The sequence below is a fragment of the Ambystoma mexicanum genome, chromosome 1q (assembly GCF_040938575.1).
Source record: "Ambystoma mexicanum isolate Mex_15411 chromosome 1q, UKY_AmexF1_1, whole genome shotgun sequence".
Classification (NCBI taxonomy): Eukaryota; Metazoa; Chordata; class Amphibia; order Caudata; family Ambystomatidae; genus Ambystoma; species Ambystoma mexicanum.
This window is the reverse complement of record NC_090922.1, coordinates 1,523,918,775-1,523,942,795: the sequence shown is the minus strand read 5'-3', so window position 1 is coordinate 1,523,942,795 and position 24,021 is coordinate 1,523,918,775. Positions and strand designations below refer to the sequence as shown.

The 24,021-nt window shown below is 45.4% G+C and overlaps 1 protein-coding gene across 1 annotated transcript in view; it reads right to left on the bottom strand.

Moving 5' to 3' along the window:
• Positions 1–24,021, bottom strand: part of MED8 (mediator complex subunit 8) — a 79,904-nt gene that overhangs the window by 18,382 nt on the left and 37,501 nt on the right. The window contains exons 5-6 of the mRNA XM_069642435.1: positions 21,463–21,544; positions 16,384–16,614 (exon numbers count right to left, since the gene is read on the bottom strand). Coding sequence (XP_069498536.1) covers positions 16,384–16,614; positions 21,463–21,544 — 313 coding nt within the window. The remainder of the gene's footprint in view (positions 1–16,383; positions 16,615–21,462; positions 21,545–24,021) is intronic.

The following is a 24,021-nucleotide window of genomic DNA, read 5'->3' as shown; positions in this document are numbered from 1 at the left end:
GCATGTGAGCATTTAACGCTTCCAATGAAGTCTAGATAAAAAACCTTTCCCAGCAATAATAGTTAACAACCAAGTTATCACCTATGAGGGCAGTAAGTAGCAAAGTCAAATTGACTAGAAGAGTTTGCAGGGAGCCAGGACAGTCAAAGTCAATGGGGCAGAGTCTATGGAGATGAGGCACTACTTAGATAGCACAGTCTTGCACAAAGTTAGAGAGTTTGTTAAGAAAATCACTTTAGGGTCACAAGCTTTTACACTTGTGGAGGGTAGAGCTGCAATTAGCAAAGTAGCTACTGCAAGTCTCAACGGGGAAGAGCAAAGCTGAAGACACTGAGGTAATTACCCCAAGTCAGAACAGTACCTTTGGTTAGAATAAGAGTGGTCCAGCTGGCTTCTGTCTGGTTATAGCGATGCACATCCCGGGTTCCTGGGCCTCAATCGTGGGGACAAGAGGGAGGACACCTGGAGGACTCCTGCTGCAGCAATTCGGAGGCAGCTATGGGCTCTTTCAGATCAGCAGCACTTCGCGGTTTCAGCACCCGGTAAACAGCACCACCGTGGATCTTGGATACCGGTTGGGCTTCCTTCGCTCCTCGAGTCCTGAACTCTGGTGAGGGGGCTCGAGCGCCGTTTGTCCTGCTTCTGAAGGGTCCTGGGGAGACTTCTGGAGCTTCTGGCCAGATCACAGACGTTGCACTCAACTACAGATTTCTTGACCCCTGGCACTGGGTTCCTGAAGCCGCAAAGTACAGCCAGTTGGGGAGATGGTCCAGTGGAGTCCGTCTCGGGGTTAGTTGGTCCCACTAACCCAAGGGAAGAAATCATCCCTTCCGGAGCTTCGCTTGTTGATTAGAAAAAGGAGTTTCAGCAGCAGCAGCAGCAGCAGCAGGGCTTCACCGAGCAATTCAAAGGTCCAGGAGGATGCAGCATGCTTCATTTACGGTTTCTTTGTTGGGTTGTTCTTCCCAGTGGTCGACTGTCTTCAGTCCCAACACCCTCGCCTTTAAGCAGGTTACTTCCATTCATGCACAGCCTAGCTGTCACTCACAGCAGGGTGGCTGTCCTGCAAGGACAGCCAGCCAGCCAATCAATCAGCACTTGGTGCTTTCAGGCATTACTAAAGACAAAGGACAGGGGAGTTTCAGGAACCTCCCTCACTTCCAGCCCTTCCAGACACACTGGAGCCAGAGGCGGGTTTCAGTACTGAAGCCCGCCAAAGGCAAAATGAACAAAGGGCTAGAACCTGGCTTGGCGCGCAGAGTAAAATCCAAGAAAGACCTTGCAACTGGAAAATGGCAAAAAAAGAAGACCGGGCCATTTTAAAAAAAAGTGGTCACCCATGGGTGCTATACTGAGCGTAAGATGGTGTGTGCTGGACCTATAAAGAGAAAAGGTAAGTAAAGTCAATTTCACTTTACTATTCTTGGGAACAGTAGTTCACACAAGAAAAGGTATTTAAACCTTACTAAAGGATTTCTCTGTGACACTGCACTGAAGGTGCTGTGTGTCACCATACAAAAAGTAGATGCCTAAGGAGTGTGTCTGACTCCAAAAAAACAAAGGAAACAGATAATCCAAATCAGGTCAAAACACACGAGTGAGAAAAAGGTCTCGCTCACTCCGGGGTAAAATTAAAAACTCCTAAAGTCCGGCAAAAGAGCTGGGGGTCTCGAAGGTGGGAGGAATTAAGCACTAAAATAAAAATTCTCCCTAATATCAGGCAACTGCCATTTGAAACCCACGTATGGTCCTGCAGAAAGGCCTCATTACTATGGAATATTGTGCGAGTACAAACATGCCTCTGCTAGACTGGGGTTTCCTGGGGTGTTGCGGGCCATGACCAGGGGAGACCAGCATGAATGGAAGTCTAGATTCCAGGATGAATGCAGCGAGTCCTTGGATTGAGTGCCCCAGACCGGAGAGGTCCCAGTCTTTCCTGACTGGCTTAGCAGCTGTGGTTCAAGTCGGGTAATGCTTTTCAAAACGTTGTATTCGTGCGAGGATGAATTACATTGTAAACGCCTGTAGGTCCAAAGTATTTCCCCTATAAAGAAAACAGATGCTCTTCTCTCTGAACAATCTAAAGTGTATGTAGAGGAGGGCTAAACTATAGAGCAATGGGGCTTCATGTGTGGCAGGGATACTGCTCTCTCCGAGCTTCTCGATGCACGTACCACAATCTCAGTCATAGTGTCCTGCATGCTTCTTGACAGCCTACTTCAAAACACAGTCTCAGGTATATTGTGCAAGGCACACTTTTCGGAAATTCTCTGAAACAGGGATCGGCTCACCTCTTGGTGGCTTCAGCGCATAGCTCCTCACTTGCCATTTGTACCATCTCAGCAACATATCGCCCAGCTCACTTAGTCTTTAGTGATAAGTGCCATGAATGTTTTGGAAGCCAACATCCGAATCTCGCAATTGAGTTGGGTTGCACCTTTTGCCAACACTTGGGTATGCAATCTGTTTCTAATCAGCGGTTGCATGAGGATTTCCTCTTTGGAGGCTTCTGGTCTGCTTCAGAGACTGCGCTTCCTTTGCCAGCTCCTGGAAATTACCCAACCAGAAAGTGCATTCCCTCAGCAAGAGCAGTCACTGGCTGGGCCTCACTGACCCTTCCTTGGATTGGTATTGTGACACAAGTTTGCATGGCATGGCAATGAAACAAATGAGAGATATTGCAGTCTTTAAAATACGAGAAAACATTTTGGGGTCAACTGAGGTCCCACTGACTGCGTGTGTCTGCTCTACGTGATGCCCCAGTGGTACAGAGCTAACCAGCGTACATTTCACTGAAGGCATCTCAATGGAAATGGAGAGCTATGTTAGGTAAGGATTTGTAGAGTCCAACTGGTGTCGGACTTTACAAGACGTATCTCTTGGTATTAGGTAACCCACCTTTTAATCTAGGCCTGTACTACACAAGTTGGTAGTGTGAATGAGCAGCCAGGCTTAAGGGGCAATGTGAGCTGTAGAGATGTACAATGAAATCAGTAAATAAAAAAAGGTATCCAAGTCACACACTTAAAGCTATAGTATATATATTCATATATACACACAAGGATAATTAGACAATCTTTTAAAAGCAGCAACTAATAATAACATTAATCCCAAAGTTAGGATTAATTTCAACAAGAGCAATAAAGCAGGCGAGTAAACCTTTCATATGTTATCCCTATTCCCGCACATTGAGTGACGTCATTTGAGATCAGTAATAACACTTACTTGTGATCACCATTATAGTATTGGGTTATAAGGAGGGAAAAGTTATAGTTGTCAAGGGTTTTGACCCATGTTGAATTATTAGGCGACAACAAAAACTGAATCAATAGACTGGGTAGATGTGGGGATGAGCTGTTGCCGCCCATCATTCTATCCCAGAACAAAACTAAATCAATAGACTGGGTAGATGTGGGGGATGAGTTGTCGCCGCCCATCATTCTATCCCAGAACCAGGAGAACCGCGCAGTTTTGCGCAGACCAAAATGGTCGCCTAACCTGCCACCCACCAGTGCAAGCATGATGGACCGGAAGCGCCAGGGGTGAAAGGTGGTGCCAAAGGAAAAATAGTAGTGCCTGTTAGATCAAAAGCGCCTTGAAATCACCGCTGCTTCTCTGAAGTGCAAGCTCAAAATGTCCATTTCAATTTTTTCAAAATCTGTTTTTAATTGATGTCAAAAAGTTGCTAAAATCATGGGCACAAGACCACTCTAAAGATTCAACCTTCTTGTGGGGGGGTTCCACATCACCACTCTACTGTAAGGATGCCCATCAAAACAATGGCAGCAAGGATTAGAGCTGTCAAGCAAAATCCTCCTGTTAAATTCAAGACAACTCCTAAAAAAAATGAGTGCAGTACCAGCTTTGGACACAAGCCGGCGCTAGCGGTCTAAACTCTGACAGTAGAACTGTATCTCAGGAATGCAAGAGGATCCTGAGCTAACTGGGACTTCAAAGGTTTGTTCCCAGGAGGCAGGCTGATTCAATTAACAGTTCAAAGGGCCTCTGTCCATGAGAAGCATTCACACCAGCCCTTACCAGCAACAGCCCAGGAGATCACATGGACATTCTAACCAAATGCAGAGTGGCCCCCTGGCCTGCTGACCTCAGCCGACACAAAGACTCTTTCCATTGAATAGGATATGCTGATTTGAGTGTTGACTGTAAACAGAGCTCTGCCTGGTAGGAGAGACATGTGATCCCTGACTCTCCCAGTTCCTAGGGGCGGGCCAGACGGGAGTGTGCATTAATATTGCAGCAAATGTATGTTTGATTAAATTGCTTATAAAATCTTGTATTAAGCTCACAGAAATGTGCAATTTGGGGGTCCACAAAATGGAAAAATGTACCTACAATTTGAGTCTAAACTCAATTCCGTACGATGCTCTAGGACCAAACCCCGCTAATTATTAATACTGCAGACACTGTGCTTATGCTAGAGACCTAGTAAATTACTGGAATATGTGGAAGGGGGGGTGTACATTTGTGTAATTTTGGGTAAAGATTTAACATTGGTAAACCAACTAAAAATGAAAATAAGTTGCCATTTTCTAATGCAAGCCCCCAGGAAGATCAGAGTTGGGCCAGAATGTACCTTAAGTCATCTGCAATCTGTACATGCAATGTCAACCACTTGTGCGTTTGGGAAATATGTTTAGTTATGAGAATGAATTCTAAAGCAAAAGCAAAGAGGCGTTTCTTCAATAGATTGTAAATGGCAGCATTACCCTGACTCACAACCCAGTTCCCCCAATCAAGGGAGAGAGGAGGAACTGGCCAATGATAAGTTGAGAGGGTTGGGCATGCAGAATGAGCCGACCCACCCACTTTCTAAACACATAAAAGGAGACTGTGCAGGACAGGTAGGGACATTCAATTTCCATTTCTGTAACGCTCACCTGGCTCCCACGGAGGCGCTGACCTGATGCGCAGGATTCGAAACACCGACTGAACTGGACCCCCAAATCTGGCTTGTCTGGCCCGTAGAAAAATCTTTCTGTAGGTGGAGAAAGGGGATTAACTGTCTGCAGCGTATTGTGATTGCTTCCCACCTCCCCTTTGCTCTTCTCTGACCACCTCCGAAATCCCCAATCAAGGCTCACCTTAATGTTTGAATGGATGAGCTCTCCATCCTGCTTCTGGTGCAGGGGCGCGTATTTGACCAGTTACTTCACTGGTTTCGGAAGGCGAAATGCCGTAAGTATGCAGTTTAAAAAGTTCCAGAATAGAGTCTTCTCTTTGTTTGCTTTTCTTAACCTGCGATCTGTCCTTATTTTCAGGTGCAGAGTGGAAGTGATGCTTCGAGGGATATTGCCGGAGATAAACTCAGGTGAGTTTGTGATAAAATGATCCCTTTAAATGTCTTTGAATCCCTCTAGTAATGTCTTTCTTTTTTCCCCCTTAGGGGCCGGGGTGCGGTACCAGGCCAAGAAGTGGCGCCGACCCGAAATGAGGAGTGGTTCCGTCAAATATGGCCAGGTAAGTCTTGTGACGGAAAATCAGGCTTTCCTCATTTGTTCCTCATGCTCACCTTTTGTCTCTTCTTCTCCCCTGCAGAGATGTGGCGGAATGCCCGGAAGGTCGCGGTGAATAGTGAAGAGCCCACGAGGCAGGCGAGTGATGCGCGGCGCTGCAACAAATAGCGTGATGCTTTTAAAGAATGTCTATCTTCAGGATCGCTGGCGTGATGGTTCCGGACACAGGTAGGAAGTTAGATTAAGTTCTTGGTTTTCACCTTTTCTCTTCCCTTCCTTCCTTTCAGGTATCCCAAGATCGAGGCGGGCGTGGCTGGAGGCATGATGCAGGAGCAGGCACGGTGAGCGTTCAGCTGCTAGATGCAGAGAAACGCGAAGCACGTGTGGCAGTCCGGGCGTGGTTTAAATAGCCTTGGAAGAAGTTCCAGGTAAGTATTCTTCCACAGTCCTCACCCAAGTAAAATAGTTCCTTTGATAAAATAGTCCCTCCTAAGCCTCATTTGGCTTGAGGCTTCATGCAGCATGGTCTGCGTCAGGTAAGTGCACCAAACACCCTCTTTTATGAGCCTGGCGCCAAAGGCGCCAGGACAAAGTCCAAAGAGCCCATATTAGGGGCCGCTGGGCTTTTACCCGAGGGCATGATGCCTGCTCCCGGGGGTGCTGGGCCTGTCCTGGTGCTCCGGGGGTAGGCATCATGACAATTTCCTTGCGGAGCACGCTGACAGACTACTTCACATCCAGAGATCCGGACTGACTCCAGCAAGACAGAGACTAGAACTTAGAACTCTGACTCCAGAACTTAAAGCAAAGGCCTAACCCACAAGCTGAGTTCTCTTCAGAAGGCCTCAAAACCTAACCAAACTATTCACAGCCGGGCGAGCTGTTTGAATTCTTTGCCAAGAAGTTTTGCCAGAACCGGCAGCAGACCCAGAAAGCAGTGCTGTATCCAGAGAGACCAGAGGTCCAGAGATCCGTACAGTGCCGAGTGCCAGACCTGACGAGCCGAGCTGACCCAGATCGCTGTGCGCAGAACCAGTACCAAGTGGCGAGAGAACCGCAGCCAATCCTGACCCGATCCGTGACGAAGTCGCATTCCTGTCCAAAATATAGTGGGAGTACTCAGCCAGAACTGTGCAAAACCAATCTCTTAGTAATAAACTAATTCAAACTATTTTAACCTATCTAGAACTACACCATAGCATTGTGTGTCCTTCTGTGACTTTAAAGTTGCAAAACTGTCATCTGTCATTCTGAAACTTTAAAATTCCATTTCTGAAAATCTACCTCCACAAAATCGTCCGTATCTCTTGAACCGTTTGTGATAGAAGCGACATTTAACTTTCATTTTAAATCGCGCTCGACGCACTCGGCAAAAAGTGCAGCGATTTGGCGCAAATTTCTTCACGTGTCAAAATAGCAGCTCCTTGCTTTCCTTTGCTGAAATTCGTTTGCAACCTGACAATCATCCATAGAGCATTGCTAAAGTGATCCTGAACTAATTTAAAGCAGCTATCACTCACCCTGAACCTCTAGAGGGATTTAAAGTAACTTAGCATATTTTTCCCTTCTTTGCATACCACCTTTAAAGTATTTTGCCTGGGTTTAAAATCATCCCTGTTGCTCTGAGCTTGCTAGGGGGGGAACTAAATTTCGTATTGTATTGTGATTGTATTCCTGAAGACTGTGTGCGTTACTTCCATCTCCTTACATAGCATAGAGGGGGGAGTGAATTGTCAAAGAAAAAGTGATCATATTATCTTTTGCTGAAATCATATCAAGTTTATTTCTGTACTGCCTTTCATTCATCTTTGCATCTCCTTGAAACTATAAAGCATTCTCCGATGCCATATTCCCCTGTTCCTAGTCATAAGTCACCAGAACTGTGCTATTGTAGGATTACCTATTGCCGATTACTGCTCATATTCACAAGTGTGTTATCAATTATAAATTTATTATAAAAGTGCGATATATATATATATATATATATATTGTTTAATTCTCAAAAAAACCTTTTAAATTTGCAAAACAAACTTACTTCTGGACATAATATATAAATAAGGGCTTCCCTTGGGCATCCCAGACCAGGCACTGACTTAGTGGGATTGCTTGATTGGAGTCATTTAACAGAGTCAGATAAGAACATACTTAGGAAAACAGATTCTCTTTGAGGGATGTAGGCAGTCTTTTATCCCAGCAATAATAGTTTGTTTTATTGATTTATAAAGTGCACCACACCCTAAGGTATCTGGGCACATTACAAGACAGCTAAGAATCAAATTAGGTACATACAGCATAATATAGGTATAACACATGTGAGCACATAAGAAATACATGCAAGTTGAAAATGATGGTCAAGCAGGGCAAGTCAACAGTAGCAGTAGAACAGATACAGAGAAGGATATACAGGGACGAGGGACAAGTGCATTATCAGTGCAGGAGAGGTGGATACATTTTAGATACTCAGACGTTAGGGTGAGAAGCATCATTCGTGGAAAGCCTTTTTTTGGTGTTGAACCTGAAGCTTTGGAAGGTCTGGTTAGAATGCAGATGAAGGGGGGGGAGCATTCCAAGCTTGGGCAGCTTGAGCAGGGAAGCTGTTGCCACCAGCTCTTTTTAGGTTAAACAGTGGAACTGAGATACAAAAGGAGTTGAATGACCTTGTTGGTCTGGGTGATATTTTCAAGGTGATTTTATCTCTCAGATACTGTGGTGCAGCATTGTTGAGGCATTTATGCGTGATGGATACTAATTTGAAGTAGATCATGTCCTTAATGGAAAGCCATTTGTGATTTCTTCTAGTTTCAGAGATGTGATCTCTCCTTGGGATGCTCAAGGCTGTTCTAAGAGCATTATTTTGTAAGGTTTGTAGTTTGTTCAGTACTTCTTTTATTAGCTCCTGCATATAGTGCGTTGCAGTAATCAGGTTTTGACAAGATTGATGCTCTCGCGAGTATGATGCAGCTATTAGTGGAAAGGTATGGTTTGCAGGTATGTATGAGCTTACAGGTGTAAGCAGAAGCCGAGGCAGTCACATTGACTTGTTTTCTGAGGTTCAAAGTAGAGTCTAGGTAGAAGCCTAGGATTTTAGTTTCCTTGGAGGTATTGATGGTGTTACTGTCTATGTTAAAGGAGGAATACTGGGCAACTAATTTCTTCATGTTAGAGGGGGCACTTAGGATTAGAATTTCGGTCTTCTCATCATTCAGGCAGAGGCTATGGGCTGCCATCCATGCCTGGATGATGAGGTACATTTTATTTAGTAACGCAAGGTCCTGGTCGAAGTTCCCAGATAGAGGTATGAGTATCTGGGTGTCATCTGCGTAATTAGTGTAGATAACACCCAAATGGTCCAATTTGTCGAATAGGGGCTTAGCAAATACACTGTACAAGGTTGGAAAGACACAAGACCCTTGTGGCACTGCGCCTGTAATGGGGACAGGGTCTGCAGCAGTAGATTGTGAGAAAACTCATCGATCTATTACTTAGAAAGGATTTAATCCAGTCTGCAGCCTCTTGTGAAAAGTTGGCCGCTGAAGACCGGTGTTCACATAGTGTGTTGTGGTCCTCCAAATCAAAAGCGGTTGAGAAGTCTAAAAGGAGGAGTAGTGCACATTGTCCATTGTCTTTCAATTGACCAATTTGCATTTTTATCAATCAACGCAGTTTCAGTTCCGTGGAGGGGCCTGAAACCCGATTGTCTAAACCCTAAAAGATTATAAACCTGTAGGTATTGCTGGATTAGGATGTATGCTGCTGTATCTATTATTTTGAGAAGGAAGGGGACAGTAGTAATGGGCCTATAATTAGTAGGGAGAGAGGGGTCGAGTGTAGCTTTCTTTAGTAAAGGTAAAACCCAGGCGTCTTTGAAGTTTGAGGGTACCTGGCATGTCCTAAAAGAGACATTTATTAATTTAGTGATAAAAGAGGCAAGGTCTCTGGCCACTTCTTTATTTGTGCCAGGCATATGTCGCCTTGCCATCTCGAGGGTTTCAAGGAGGCAATGTTTTTTTTTTTACCTCGAACGTGGTAACTTGAGCAAATTTAAATTCATGGAGCTTATTAAGGACTGGGCTTTTTTTGTCGTCTCTGGGCCAACTCTGAGCAAGCAAGCTTAAGCAGTTTATTTGCTATGTTTTGAAGGGTAACAATTTTATTGGTGAGAGCATTTTGAATGTCCGTCCACTATTCTTTGTTTTTTGGGTGGGAGTCATCAGGGACTACGGGTGATTCTAGTTCCCTCAAGATTGCAAATAGTTCCTTTGTACTAGAACTAGCATTCTGAATCCTTTGGTTATATGTTTCTTGTTTAGTTCTGATAATCTCGGTTTTGTAGTTAGCGGATATTTCATTTACTTAAGCTTTGTTTTTATTAGACGGTAGATGCTTCCATTTTCCTTTTTTCTAACCGGAGGGCCTTCAACTGAGGGGTAAACCAGGTGTTGAGGGGAGCTTTGGGTTTGCTGTTGCGAAGTTTAAGTGGGGCAATGGAGTCTAAGGCTTGGGTCATGCTGTTAAATATAGTGTTCAACAATTAAAACCTGTAAGGGAACAAGAACTGCCAAAGCAGATAGGTTCAGAAGAGGGCCTTTAGGGAGCCAGGACAGCCAAAGTCAATGGGCTAGTTCAATGTTCTGATGCACTCTTCTTAGAAAATGTTTTTTTTTTTTAAAAAATAGTCAGTAGTTCAGTAGAAAAATCACAGAAGCTCAAAAGGCGCCATCCTGAAGAAGCACAAGCTGGCTGGCCAGTGCAAGCAAGTTGAGGTCAACTCAAAAGGATTTCAATAGTACTCCCCATGCGAGGAAGTGCCACGAATGGCAAACGGTAGATGTACCCCAAGCCCCACAGTACCTGAGAATTGAAGAACTGGCTCCAGCCGGATGCCTTCCTGTTGCAGTGTAGCAGACCCCCTGGTCCTTGGTAGTGGTGATGAAAGGGAGGACGTCTGGCGGGCTTCTGGGGCAGCACTCGAGAGAGGGACTCGGTAGAAATGGATTCTCCTTTATTCAGGTGCCTTTTGTGGTTTTGGCGCCTTTTTCTCACCACCAAAGATGAATGAACAGCTCTGGTTGGATGTTACTGGATTCCCTCGGTCCTGGACTCTGGTGAGGGGACTCTAGGTGAAGATGTCCTACCTCTGTAGGATCCTCTAGATGCCCACAAAGTTTTGGCCAGATTCATACTTCTGAAGACAATGCACTCGAAGATAGTCTGGGGTCCCCGGGCATTGGGATGCTACAGCCTTGGAAAGTCACAGCAAGTCGATGGTTCCACCATAATGAAGCTTGTCTCAAGGCTAGTTGCCCCCACCAGCCCAAGGCAGGAAGTCGTCCCGTACGGGTCTTCCCAGTCAAAACGAAAACGAGTCAGCACAGCTGCAGGTCTTCACCTGGCACTTTGCGGTCTACACGGGTGCTGCTGGTGTCTCTTCAGGTCTTCTTCGTCGGATGTTGTCCACCAGTGGTCGACTCTGCCTTTAGTTCCAAATACCTTACCTTTTAAGCAAGTTCCCATTCATTCACAGCCCTAGGCTGTCAATCACCCAGCAGGGTGGCTGTTCTTCTAGACAGCCAGCCGGCTGGCCAATGAGAACTGTTTTTACTTAGGCACCCCTAGAGACAAAGGACAGGGAAGGTTTGGGACCCTCCCTCACTTCCTGCCTTTCCAGACACACTGGAGCCTGGGCGGGCTTCAGGGCTGATGCCCGCCAAAGGCAAAATGCACAAAGAACACAAACTTGATTCAAACAACAGAGTAAAAGCCCAGAAGGAACCAACTGACAAGAAATGGCGAAAGAAAAGACAGGGTTGTTCACCCTGTGGTACTGTACTGCAGCTGAGACATCAGTCTGCAGATACACGGCACAAGGTAGCAAAAAGAGAAAGCACTGCCACCAGCCATTCAAGCTAGTTAGTGTAACAGAATGTTACATGAGAAGTGGGATAAAGGAATTATTATGTAACCACCCACAGCACTCCACATAGGGTGGGGTGTGCTGGACCCGCAAGAAAAGGTAAATAAGAGTCATCTTACTATTTTTGAGAACAGTAGTTCACCTAAGAAAATGTAGTTAAACATTAGGAGAAGTCCAAGGGACTTCTCACTGCACAAAAGGTGCTGTGTGTCACAATGCAAAAAACAGATGCCTTTGGAGTTTACCAGACTCCATTAAACAGTAAGAAACACAAACATCCTAGTCAGAATAAACACATGAGAGAATGAGAAAAATGTCCCACTCACTCAGGAGTTAAAATTAAAAAGCTCGGAGTCCTGCAAAAGAGCTGCGGGTCTCCAAGGTTTAAGGGAATTGGTACAAAAATGGAAATTCTCCCCAACAAGCTGCTTGAGAGGTAAAAGTGGGGTTACAGAGGAAGAGGGTTATAGAAAACAACATTTCCTGAATCCTTTATAGTGCGCCCTTGGAATTGAGGAGGGCATTTAGTTTAAGAAACCAAAAAGGGTCTTTCTTTTGGCACAGTGAAGTTTGATGTTACAAGCTTAGGCTTCGCAACCTTAGGTTTAATAGGAGCTTGAGAGACATTAAAATGACACTAAGCCATACCCTCTTTTGGCACATGGGTAAGGAGCTCCCTTTAAGAGGACAAATAATGCGTCTCACCCCGCGGAATCTCCTCACCACCCTGGGCCTAGTCTCTGCCCATGTGATCGCAGTACACCACCCCCAGGGTTAGGATCAGAAAGCATCTGCCTTCCCCAGGCCAGCTGCAGTACACCACCCCAGGGTTGGGAATCAGGAAGCGTCTGCCTTCCCCTGGCCACCTGCAGTACACCACCCCAGGGTTGGGATCAGGAAGCGCCTGCCTTCCCCTGGCCACCTGGGAGGAGACGTTAGGCAGGGGTTTAGCGAGGGATCCACAGGATTCTTCACAATTCCCAATAGAAAGAACACTTCGGGATAATCATAGAACTGTTACCCTAGCTCTTATGAATTGCAAGGTGGTTTGGGTCCTTGTGCCTAAATGTCACCAGTTCCAAAGTAGATACTCCACTGGTAGGTTTATTACAACATTGGCAGTGCCAGTGGTTAGGTTTAATAAGAGTCAAGAAGATAAAATTCAGGAAAGTAAACTCACTCAATATCAGTCCTTATGCTAGTCTTAGGAAGGGATCCTTGACCAGGCCTCCACCAACCAAAGCCAGGAAGGAGTGATTTAGGGACAGGACTACGCCCATGTAACTTCTGAGAACAAGGGGGACAGAAACAGATGGGTTAACTTACCCCCACTGACTCAATTTTCTTTAGAGAACACTGATGGTGTTCCGGAATCCGTTGCAGAGATCTCTACTGTGCCTGGCCCCAAGGGTAGAGGGAAATGCTTTGGTGCACGCTTTTAGTATTGAATGGTCATGGTACTTAAGAATCGGCTCCAGACAGTTTCCAGTAGAACAGGCAAACTCGGAACGATGAAGACTTCTGAGAAGCAGGGCACCTCAGCACACAAGAGTCACCACAGTCAGGCTGCAACTGGCAATCTTCAATGGAAGAACTAAGGAACAGGCCAGCACAGCTTCCGTTCTTGCAAGAAGGTTGAAAATGCAGTAGCAGACACCTTGTTACACAAGTCGAAGATCCTCCATGTTTCAAGGATGCACTAGGAACAGCGTCGGCTGCAGCAAGGTAGTCCAAGAAAGCTGGTCTGTCCACCGGTTGGTCCAGCCACACTTCCGAAGGCACGAAGCCTTCAGCAGGGTTCGAGACTGGTTGTTATCATCAGTCCAGTGGTCGAAGCACCAACCAGGGTCTTCTTGAGTTCAGGACAGAGGAGCAGGGCTTCACCAGGACAGCACTGTAGTCGATGCTGGTCAGCTTCAGGGGTCAGCAACTGCCCTTCTTCATAGTGGTCTTGGCTCCAACGAGGATCTGTCAAACAGTTGCAGGAGCCCTCTATTTATCCAGGATTTGGGCTGGGAGCCTGCCGAAGCCCAGCAATGGTAAGGATATCCACCATTCGAACCGCAGATGCTATCAAACCATGGATAGCCATGGTCACAACATCTGACTAGCAGCAGACGTTCAGGCACCAGGGATGTGGATTGGGATTAGACAGTCCCAGCTACCCTTCCTCTGGCCGCACACACAAGCCACCCCATAGCGCACGAAAGCCAGTGTTCCCCAGGAAAGGGCATTCCAAGGCATTTCCTGACCTGAGAAGACATAGCAGGTAACAACAACATAGCAAAATAACAAGTGAAAAACCTTGTAGCACAGGCACCTTAAGCAACTATTTGCATTCATGCAAAAGTGCAAAGTTAAATGTTCTAAAAACTGTACAAATACCACAGGTGCCACATCGTAAAAGTAAACAAAAAGCCATTATATTGAAGGATACAAAGTATCCAAACTCAACTTCTCTGTAAGGTGATACGTGCAATTGCAAAAATACAAGAAATTCACAGAGATCGTCTCTCGGTACTGATGATCTTAGGGACTGATCAGTACAGAATGAGAACACAGGCCAGGAAAATGAAGCAGAAGGCGTTACTTACCACTAAAAAGTCAGGACAGGAGTAAAAACAAGCACGCCTAAAGGGAGTCTCGGAGGTTGAGGGGAGGAAAGCAGCAAAAAGAAAATCTTTCCCATCGTGCAGCAAAATGCAAAAGTACACACAGGCAAAATGAAAAACACGGTAGAAAAACACCTACTGCCACCGGCCCGCCTCAGACACACCGTAAAAGTAACAGAAAAGGTTACAAAACAAAACATAGGGATAATAAGCATTCCTGCACAGGGCTGGACTCGGGCAGAAAATTGTCTTAGGCATTAATGAAGAAGTGGGCCACCGTTGCACATGGCAATTCATTCATTTTGTGACCAACTGTCAGAACCAACGTTTTTTTCTTGTGGCCAAAACGTGATGCACATTTTGCAATTTAAAAAATATGTATTAAGCAATAATGGTCAAAACTATTTGTCGCATAGTGCAGTAATTCAAACTGGCCCACTTTGGCCAGGAAAGTGGACCACTTTGACACAACAAAACTGGCCCACACTAGCATTTTTTGTTGCCGGCATTGCCCTATTGGCCAGTCCGAGTCTGCCTCTGCAGCACTTCACTGTAAGGAGAAGCGCGCTACAGCAAAGCAACAAAAAGGAATTTTAAAGAGGGCTGGGTCCCCATTACACTGGACACCACATGGGCTTAAGCGTGCTCAGACGGAAAGAAAAGCAAAACAGGCTTTCCACAGGGTTCAGGTCATAGCAAAGAGGTGGGGAGGATTAAGGTCAATATGGAAAAGCCGCAAAAAGAAATTCTTCTAAATCAATCCTTCAATTTGTGGCCTTACTATTGTACAGTTCCCGGTTTTACAGCTAGGTTTGCACTAATAACCAGCACATACTGTGGCAGTAAGCGGTCTCACTTTCCCACACCTCTGCTAGGGCAAGTCTGCTATATGAGGAAATACCAGGGCAGTGGGCTGAGGACCGCTGAGGCATTCAATGACTGCTGTGGGATAGGAAAAAAGAAAGGTTTAGGAGACCTAGAAGGTGGCCGTAGAAGTTCCAAAAACAGTAATTCTGTCTTAATAGGGCTAAATAGCTGCAATTTAGTCATTTTTTTTTTACAGATTATGGCAGCTCTTTGCAAACATGCCATTTTTGCCCTATGGCGATTATTTAACCTAAGCAATGATCAAATACACCCATTTCAACTAAAGATAAAAGGATTTTAGTAGGTAAAGGTGAACACAGTCCTGCCCCTCAGCAATTTTGTATTTTAGGCTTCCTTTGTATGGGGCAACCCACGAGGTAGGCCTAAAATGGCCATTCTGTGCACCTGGGATATTCGTGAGACCACATGGCAGTGTCCATATTGGCCTGAACAAGTTTAGACCACTTTAGGTTCCTGGGCACCCCCCACTTGCTGTTGGGGTGGACCGGGCTGAACAGAAGATCAGCTGATTCCTTCCTCCTAAGCCGCAGATGATTGGTGGGCTGGCTTTGGACAGCCTCTGCTTACAGTGGTACTTAAGGCTTTGACAAAGCCTTTCTCACTCATGCTGCTCTGTGCATGGATCTTGGAAGAAGCAGTACTGCCAATGTAAGCCCTCATCTGGACAATTGCTGGATGCAGTGGTTTGGACATATCCTGGTTAGGGTTTTTTCCTGGTGGAAGTCCAGTGTAGGCTCCCGGCATCTGCCCGTCGAGTGAAATTAGGTGTTGAGTCCAGCCCTCTATCCTGATAACATTTAAAGGCTGTTTGCAGCCACGGCCTATAGTTTCCTTCCTGACTGCTATTTGAGAATCTTCTTGCCTGGGGATCGTCATACCCAGAGTGCTTTGTCTGCAGGGCATGTAGAGGGGACAGGAAGATGCGTAGCTATATTGTGCGACCACTCGCTGGACTCTAGCTCTCTCCTGGGCTACTCCGACTCATCCTTTCCTCTGTATGCAACATCAAAAGGGCTCAATGAATTACCAGCCTGGTGTGAATTCTGTTGGCCGGGCACAGCCTGCCATTTGAAGCACTGGACATCACCCTGACCCCTGGTGGCAGTTCAGGGCAAGCTGAAATTTGACAACCCTTTCCCAGGGATGACAGAGTTTGTTGGAACCAGGCCTAAATGGTTTGTTTTGAGCAAAACTCATCCCTATTCAGTAAAAGCACAGAAGCTCCTAACCAGGAAAGCCAGAAGTAAACATGCAGATGAAGGGGGGGGGGGCCTGATAAGCAGACCTCACTTTCAGAGATGCAGCTTGCTCCATCATTTTACTCTGAACATACCCCATTCATGATAATAAAAGCTTGGACATTATGCTACAGTAATCTATATTTTTACGATGTTGAGTTAGAGTTGGGAAGAGGTTCCATATAGTTACAGGGCTTCGAGACAAGCTGTGCATGTTAGCACTACACATAAAATAAAGGCAACATAAACCTCCATACCTGGCTGGCCTGGCTGGGACATGCCTAGCCCGCCCATCTGCTGCTGATTGGCACCCATGTTGATCTGCACCTGCTGAAGGCTTGGGCCACCACTCATCATGCCTCCGGAGCCAGGCTGGCCACCAGGCCCGCCAGGGGGGCGACGGTTTGAAAGCCCCCTTCCAAATGCCACAGCAGCCACCAATGCACTGGTGTCCGCAGGGTTGAACGTAGGCTTGCTCTGGCGCAATCCTATGTAACGAGAAGGGGAGAATAGAGGCAGGATCAAAGAACAGCCAAGTCAGATATGAGAAGAGTGAATGAATCTGCACCATAGGACATGTTTGGAAAAGGGAGGAAAGCCACCCCGGATAGCCCCAGTACCCTAACAGCACCATCAACCACTGGAACATGTTTGAATAACCATTATGAATCAGAGAGACGGACAACAACAGAGTGCATGCCACTGAAACAGCACCATCAACCAGAGGGCAGGCCACGAAACAGCACCATCAACCAGAGAGCCTAGGCCACGAAACAGCACCATCAACCAGAGAGCCGAGGCCACGAAACAGAACCATCAATCAGAGAGCCTAGGCCACGAAACAGCACCATCAACCAGAGAGCCTAGGCCACGAAACAGCACCATCAACCAGAGAGCCTAGGCCACGAAACAGCACCATCAACCAGAGAGCCTAGGCCACGAAACAGCACCATCAACCAGAGAGCCTAGGCCACGAAACAGCACCATCAACCAGAGAGCCTAGGCCACGAAACAGCACCATCAACCAGAGAGCCTAGGCCACGAAACAGCACCATCAACCAGAGAGCCTAGGCCACGAAACAGCACCATCAACCAGAGAGCCTAGGCCACGAAACAGCACCATCAACCAGAGAGCCTAGGCCACGAAACGGCACCATCAACCAGAGAGCCTAGGCCACGAAACAGCACCATTAATCAGAGCGCAGGTGAAGAAACAGTGGTATCAACCAGAGCGCTTGCCATGAAACTGCATCAACCAGAGCGCGTGCCATGAAACAGCACCATCATCCGGAGCGTGTGCCATGAAACAGCGCATTAACCACAGGAAGCCATGAAACATCACAATTCACTAAAATCAAGGGGAGTGAGTAACAAGACTATCATTTATTAAAAGGGAATAAAAAGCGCACCATTAACCAAAGGACAGGAATAAAACAGACTATTCAATATAGGGTAGACCCCAAACAACATAAATCAGGACAGGCACTACTTGTTCAAACGGTCTTGCACACATGAGGGCAGAGACATATTTGGCCCCAATTTCTGGCAACCATCGTAGGCTCCCAACCTCCTACTGTCTCTGGAGCAAATGTTCAAGGAGTCCTCCAAGATGAACAGCCTTCTACTGGTCCCCCTAACTGCATCTTTATGCAAACAAGTGTGGTAGGTCAGAATCAGGAGATACACAGGGGAGCATGTTACCTGAATTGAAGGTAAAACGGTCTAATCTTAGCCTGAGATTCTAAGACCTAATCAAGAAGAAACAAGCAAAAGGGTCCTCATCAGGAGGTTGTATATAAATGCAGTCATCTTCCTGCGCTCTCCCCACCTTGCTGCCCTTCATCCTTTTCCTTGCTTAACCACCAACCTCCCGGTTCCCTGGAGCCACTGTCAGGACCTCACAATTTGTATCGCACATTGGCAAGGTTCCTTGGAGAATAGGGTGTTTCAAATGCTATTCAAAGAAAGTTAGAAGGGGATGTTGTTGAAGTATTTAATGAATCCTTTTTAGCTAGTTCATATTTCCTTAACTCACTTTCGTGTAGAAAGATGAAACACTCCCAAGCCAAGATGGTGAAACACTTTCCCAGCAGTGATTGGTTTATTCTGATGCAGGCAGCATTGTGTAGTCATTTAGAATGTTCCTGACAATTCTAAACTGCCTTTCATGAAAGTTTTTCATCTGGTTAGGTCATGTAATTTTTAGCTCCAGTAAATTTAAGTATTAGTTACAATTTACTAGTCTAGAATCTTTTGTAGTTGTTAAATCTAATTTTAAAAGCAAAGAGGCAAGAAAGAAGTTCAAGAAATCTAAAGTTGAAAATTACCACCAGAACCTGTTTGCTGGGCAGCTGAAGCTTTAAAAGAAGAACTGAACTAAGCTAAGTGAATTTTTGTTTAAAAGAAAGAAGATTCAAAGGCTTTAAATTTGAAGACGATATTAGACATCTTTTATGCAGTGCAAATTTATGTAAAAGGAAAAACTATTTGTTTAAAATAATAGAAAAATAAGTTAAGCTTCTTTTTGATGTTAAAAGGGTTTTTTGACATTAATCAGGCGTGCGGATCTATTTCGCCGAGTTACTAATTCTAATTCTTGTTTTCTAACCCTCTAAATATAGTTCAATGTTTTAGTTCGTAGCGCATTGCGTCTATCGTATTTTTTGCAGTGCGGTTAGAAGAAAGGACCTTACGACATAGCGTTAACGTCGTGGCCATCTTGGATTTATTTTTTAATGCGTCGCGTAGTGTTACGGACAGCATTTCTTCAAAGACATTCGTCGGAAGATAGCGCTTCAGAAAACAAAGTGTGTCAGTTGCGATTTTCGAGTGAGCGTGATCAGATGTAAATCATTTTCTTCAAGAAAAATATAGCGTTGAGGAAGTTTTCAAATAAGAATTCCTGCAGAGTATGAAATTTCCAGTGAACATAAAAGACACATCAGAGGTAGAAGGTATTTGACATACATCAATATCTATTTAGTGTAATAAAATAAACTGAAGCAAGATACACATTAGCTTTAGGAATAACTACATTGTTGGATATCTTTTGTTAAAATCACAGTTTTGAAAAGAAAGAAGATGTACATAGAAGAGAAGTTCGTACAGAGCATTTCAAGTAGCAACAGCATTCTCTTTGAAGCAGCCTAAGAGCAAATCTAACTTAGGCAACAGGTAATTAGAAAAATATTAAATTGAGAGAGAGATAGTCAGAAAGAAAGTTTATATTATTTATTTAAGGTTGTATTTTCCTTTTAGGAACTCCACTGATTTAAAAGCCATCCGGAGAAGACGGTCTGAAGTACCTGCAGTGGGAGTTCTTGTCTTTTGTTATTTTATCCATTCCCCTTTCCCCTTGGGTTTGCCTGGCCAATAGTTAAATAGAATAAGGATTGTTGAGCAGGCAGGCTTAGGGGGTTTGGTGGGCCAGCTTCACTCCTGCAGGATCCAACTGCTTCAGTACCTTTGACAGCCACTGTGTACCTTCTTCTGCTGGGACAGAAGGTCTGTCTGACACAAAGCAACTTATGGCAATCGTCAACTGGTTTGCATGTCAGTCCCTGTCGTCTCTAGCCTCCAACTTACTTTGCATGGAGTTGTGGCTGCAGCTTCCCTTCTGGACAGTCTCTCTGTGCTAGAGGGGTTTTCATTCCCTTCTCCCAGCCCGGCCCATCTGGCTACTCATTCTGCCTACTGCCTTCCCGCAGTGTAGACCACCAGCTGTGACACCACGTCTGGCATGGTCGCTCTCTGCTCGGCCACACCTCCAGCAAGCATTCTGGTTCCATCGAGCTCTGCGGGCTTACCTCTACAGAGTTTCAGATTAGCTCTTTAACTGACCCCCCCTCCCCTAGGGGACTAGGCCATCCACTTCTCCACTGTCTCGGATGAGGACTGATGATAGGGGTCAGAAACCAAACCAGCCATTGCAGAAGGGTCTTTGGGATTATTATACATATCAGCTCACACATAGTTAATAAAGGTTTTAGGGTTGGAAGGGATGTCTCTTAGATTTTTATGTCCATTCATGGAGAGGTGACAAACTGTTTGACATGAATGAAACCTTGTGTCACAAATCCAAAGAAAGTATGTTGGCATTTCTTCCACTGTCACAAAAAACAAAAAAATACAACACCATGGGTGACTTAATTAGGTTGAGGTTTTAGTGGAACAGGATTTACTTTGGTCTTTGCATATGAGACCTTTGCAGGGTGTTGAGAATGTGCCAGCTTATCTGGCATCTGAGCGTCCAACTCCGCCACATCAGACTGATCTTGCACCGGCTGACAATGGATAAATAAATGGTCTTTAAATCCTTGAATACTGTGGACCCAACCTGCCTCTGTTCCCCAATTTGAGGTACTGGGTCTGCTCAAAATCTGTCCAATGTCCAGCAGCTCACCTAAATAAAGTGGTTGGCAGTTACAGATTGGCATCACACTAAGACAACTAAGGCACAATATGTGAAATTCCCACAGTTAATTCCCCTTCTGGAGGCAGCTACAACAGTTATTTCCAGAATACTGATAATTGGTTTTAGTGACCAAATAGACCGACTAACCACGGGAGAGCTAGCGGAAAGAACAGCTTACGTGAGGGGCCCAGAGTGTACCCAACCGAGGGACCCCGAGTGCAAACATGCAAGAGTGAACAGTAGAAACCGCAGAAACCGCCAATGGATCAGAAACCACAGAAACCGCCAATGGAGCAGAAACCACAGAAACTGTCAACGGTGCATAAGCCGCAGACTAGAAACAACCACATGTATGGAAGCAGAAATACCCAATTATTATAATAAATAGCAGAAACAATGTGCTCAGAAGAAGTAGGATCATTATGGGTTGAATACATGGACATCAAAAGTACACAGAGGCACCCGACACTGTGGGTACAAAACAGAACTCTATGAATTCTGGAGATGCTGCCCTCATGCAAGCCAGTGGTTTAGGCACGTGTGTGTGTAGTGGGTGCAAGGGATCCCATTTACCACAGCAGGTAAATGCAATATCTTGCTATCATGACAGGCCCATGTGATTTCACCACTGGTAGCTTCACCCCGGCCCATGGCACTTACCTCCGCTAGCCTCATCCCAGCCCCATGTGCTTCAATCCCCACCAACACAGACACATGGCTATGTAACCCACCTCTGCTACTTTGGCCCTCATTGCACAGTCATGCGAGTCACTCCTGAAATCCCACGAGAGAGTGTGTGTGAGAGAGAGTGTGTGAGAGAGAGTGTGTGAGAGAGAGTGTGTGAGAGAGAGTGTGAGAGAGAGTGTGTGAGAGAGAGAGTGTGTGAGAGAGTGTGAGAGTGAGAGAGTGAGAGTGGACTCACCACCGCTCTCCGACTCCCGCTCCTCCTTGTTAATTTTCTCCAGCAGGCTGCTGCAAATCTTGTTCAAGCTCTGGATCTGTTTCTAGAAGAGAAGAGCCACATAAGACATTCCAGAAGAACACATCCACGGCACCTCCTACACAGCGTCATAAATGTCGTATTCATATGGCAGCTAAGACCAGCTAGAACACATACACGTCACCTCCCACGTGGCGCTATGAAGGGGGTCCTCAGACAGCAGCTGAGAGCTGCTAGAACATATCGCCCTGATGCCCCCGGGCCTGATGGATTGCGCGTTATAAATAAACAAATACAAATACAAATCCACATCACCTACCAGCCCATGGTTTGTTTGTTTTATTATTTGTATTGCACACCAGACTCGAGGGTACCCGGGCGCATAGCATAAGATAATTTACAACTTAGTTACACATCAGGGTAATACAATACATAGGAAGTATACAGAACAGAGATAATGTACAAGCAGAGAGCAATCAAGTGGGAGCATAGGCATGACATGGTCCGAAAACAGGGCATATACAGAGGACAGTCAATAATATGAATAATAGCTAACCTTATTTATATAGGGCAGAGCGATTGGCCCTAGGTGTCCGGATCAGGCCTAGGTGGCAGAGTCTTTGAGCCATCTTAATATACTCTGGCAGAAGTTTTGGTAAGATTGGTCTGCCCTCAGTGGGGTGGGTAAAGAGTTCCATAATTGGGCTGCCTTGACCGGGAAACTATAATCCCCCACCCCCCCCAACTCTAGATAGCTTAAATCTACGGACTAAGATGCAGTTAGTGTAGGATAATCTGCTAGTTCTCGTCAAGGATTTCATGGTGATTCTTTCTGTCAAGTAGCAAGGTGTCACGTTGTTCAGGCATTTATATGTAAGTGAAGCGACTTTTAGCTCGATTTTGTCGTGTGTTGAGAGCCAATTATTAGCTCTTCTAGTCTTGGAGATATGTTCTCTCCTGGCAATCCAAGTGCTGCTCTAAGGGCATTATTTTGAAGGAATAAGATGTTCTTAATAGTTTGTTTATCATCCCCTATGTACAGCGTGTTACAGTAATCAAGCTTGGATAAAATGAGCGACCTGGCAGGGGTAATACAGCTATTATTAGACAGGAAGGGTTTACCTGCTCTAATCAATTTACAGGTGTATGCCGTGGCCGAGGCCACGGCATTAGCCGGCTTGTTGAAAGATAGGGTAGAACCCAGGTAGAAACCCAGGGTTTTCACCTCTTTGGCGACGGTGATAAGATTGTTGTCAATATTGAAGGCAGAGTATTTAGGGCTCAGTTTTGAGGCTTGAGGTTGTGCCCAGGATAATGATCTCAGTCTTATCATTCAGGCATAGTCCCTGTGTGGCCATCCATGCCTGGAGGATGATATATACCCTATTCACCAAGGCCAAATCCTTGTCATAATCCCCAGTAAGTGGTAGGTGGATCTGAGTATCATCTGTATAGGTGATCCCAAGATGATCCAGATCGTCGAAAAGGGGCTTAGTGAAGATGTTATATAGGGTGGGTGAGACACAGGATCCCTGAGGCACTCCGCAAGTGATGAGGATGGGGTCTGCAGCTGTGGTAGGCAAGAAGACTCTCATAGTCCGATTACTTGGAAAGGATTGTATCCACGCTATAGCTTCTGCTGAGAAGTGTGCGGCAGAGTCTAGAAGGCTGCATAAAACCCTGTGGTCCACAAGGTCGAATGCACCTGATAAATCCAAGAGAAGAAGAAGGGCGGATTTTCCTTTATCCCCAAGTTCATCAATCTGGGCCTTCAGATCTATTAGAGCTGTTTCGGTCCCATGCTGAGGCTGAAAACCGGACTGCCGTGCTCCTAGTAAAAGCTTGGATTGCAGATGTTTTTGTATTTGAGAGTAGGCCATTTGGTCTATGATTTTCAGAAGAAAAGGCACTGTAGTAATCGGTAGGTATCAGGGGGTCTAAGGTCTGTTTTTTTAGTAAAGGGAGCACCCATGATTCCTTAAGGTTAGATGGGATAATGCCTGATGAGAATGAGGCCTTAATGAGTTTCGTGATGAAGGGGGCCAGGTCTCTGGCAGCATCCTTTATAAGTTGTGCAGGGCATTGGTCACCCTGACAGTTGGAAGGTTTAAGCAATATGATTTTTTCCGTTTCAATTGTAGTAACTTTAGAGAACTTGAAACGGATTGGATCAGCAGTGTTACTGGGTGGTGCTGGGGCGATTATAGGGGAGAGGGGTTGTACTAGTTAGTGAAGATTTTATTGGCAATTTTTGTTTGTAAGGTCATACCTTTATTGGCTAGAGTTTTCTGTATGTTAGAGCACCAAAGTGTATCTTTCATACAGTTGTCTGGCACTGGGATAGGGGCTTAGAACTCTTTCAGGATAACAAAGTGTACCTTTGTACTTCATTTGGCCTGTAATATCCTGGAGTTATAGGTTTCACGTTTAGCTAGGAGTATTTCACTTTTGTAGAGGGCAGTTAGTCTCATTTTCCTCGGATGGTAGTGAACTCCAAGATACCTCAATGGTCTTTTTTTTATTCGTAATGTTTTCAGGTGT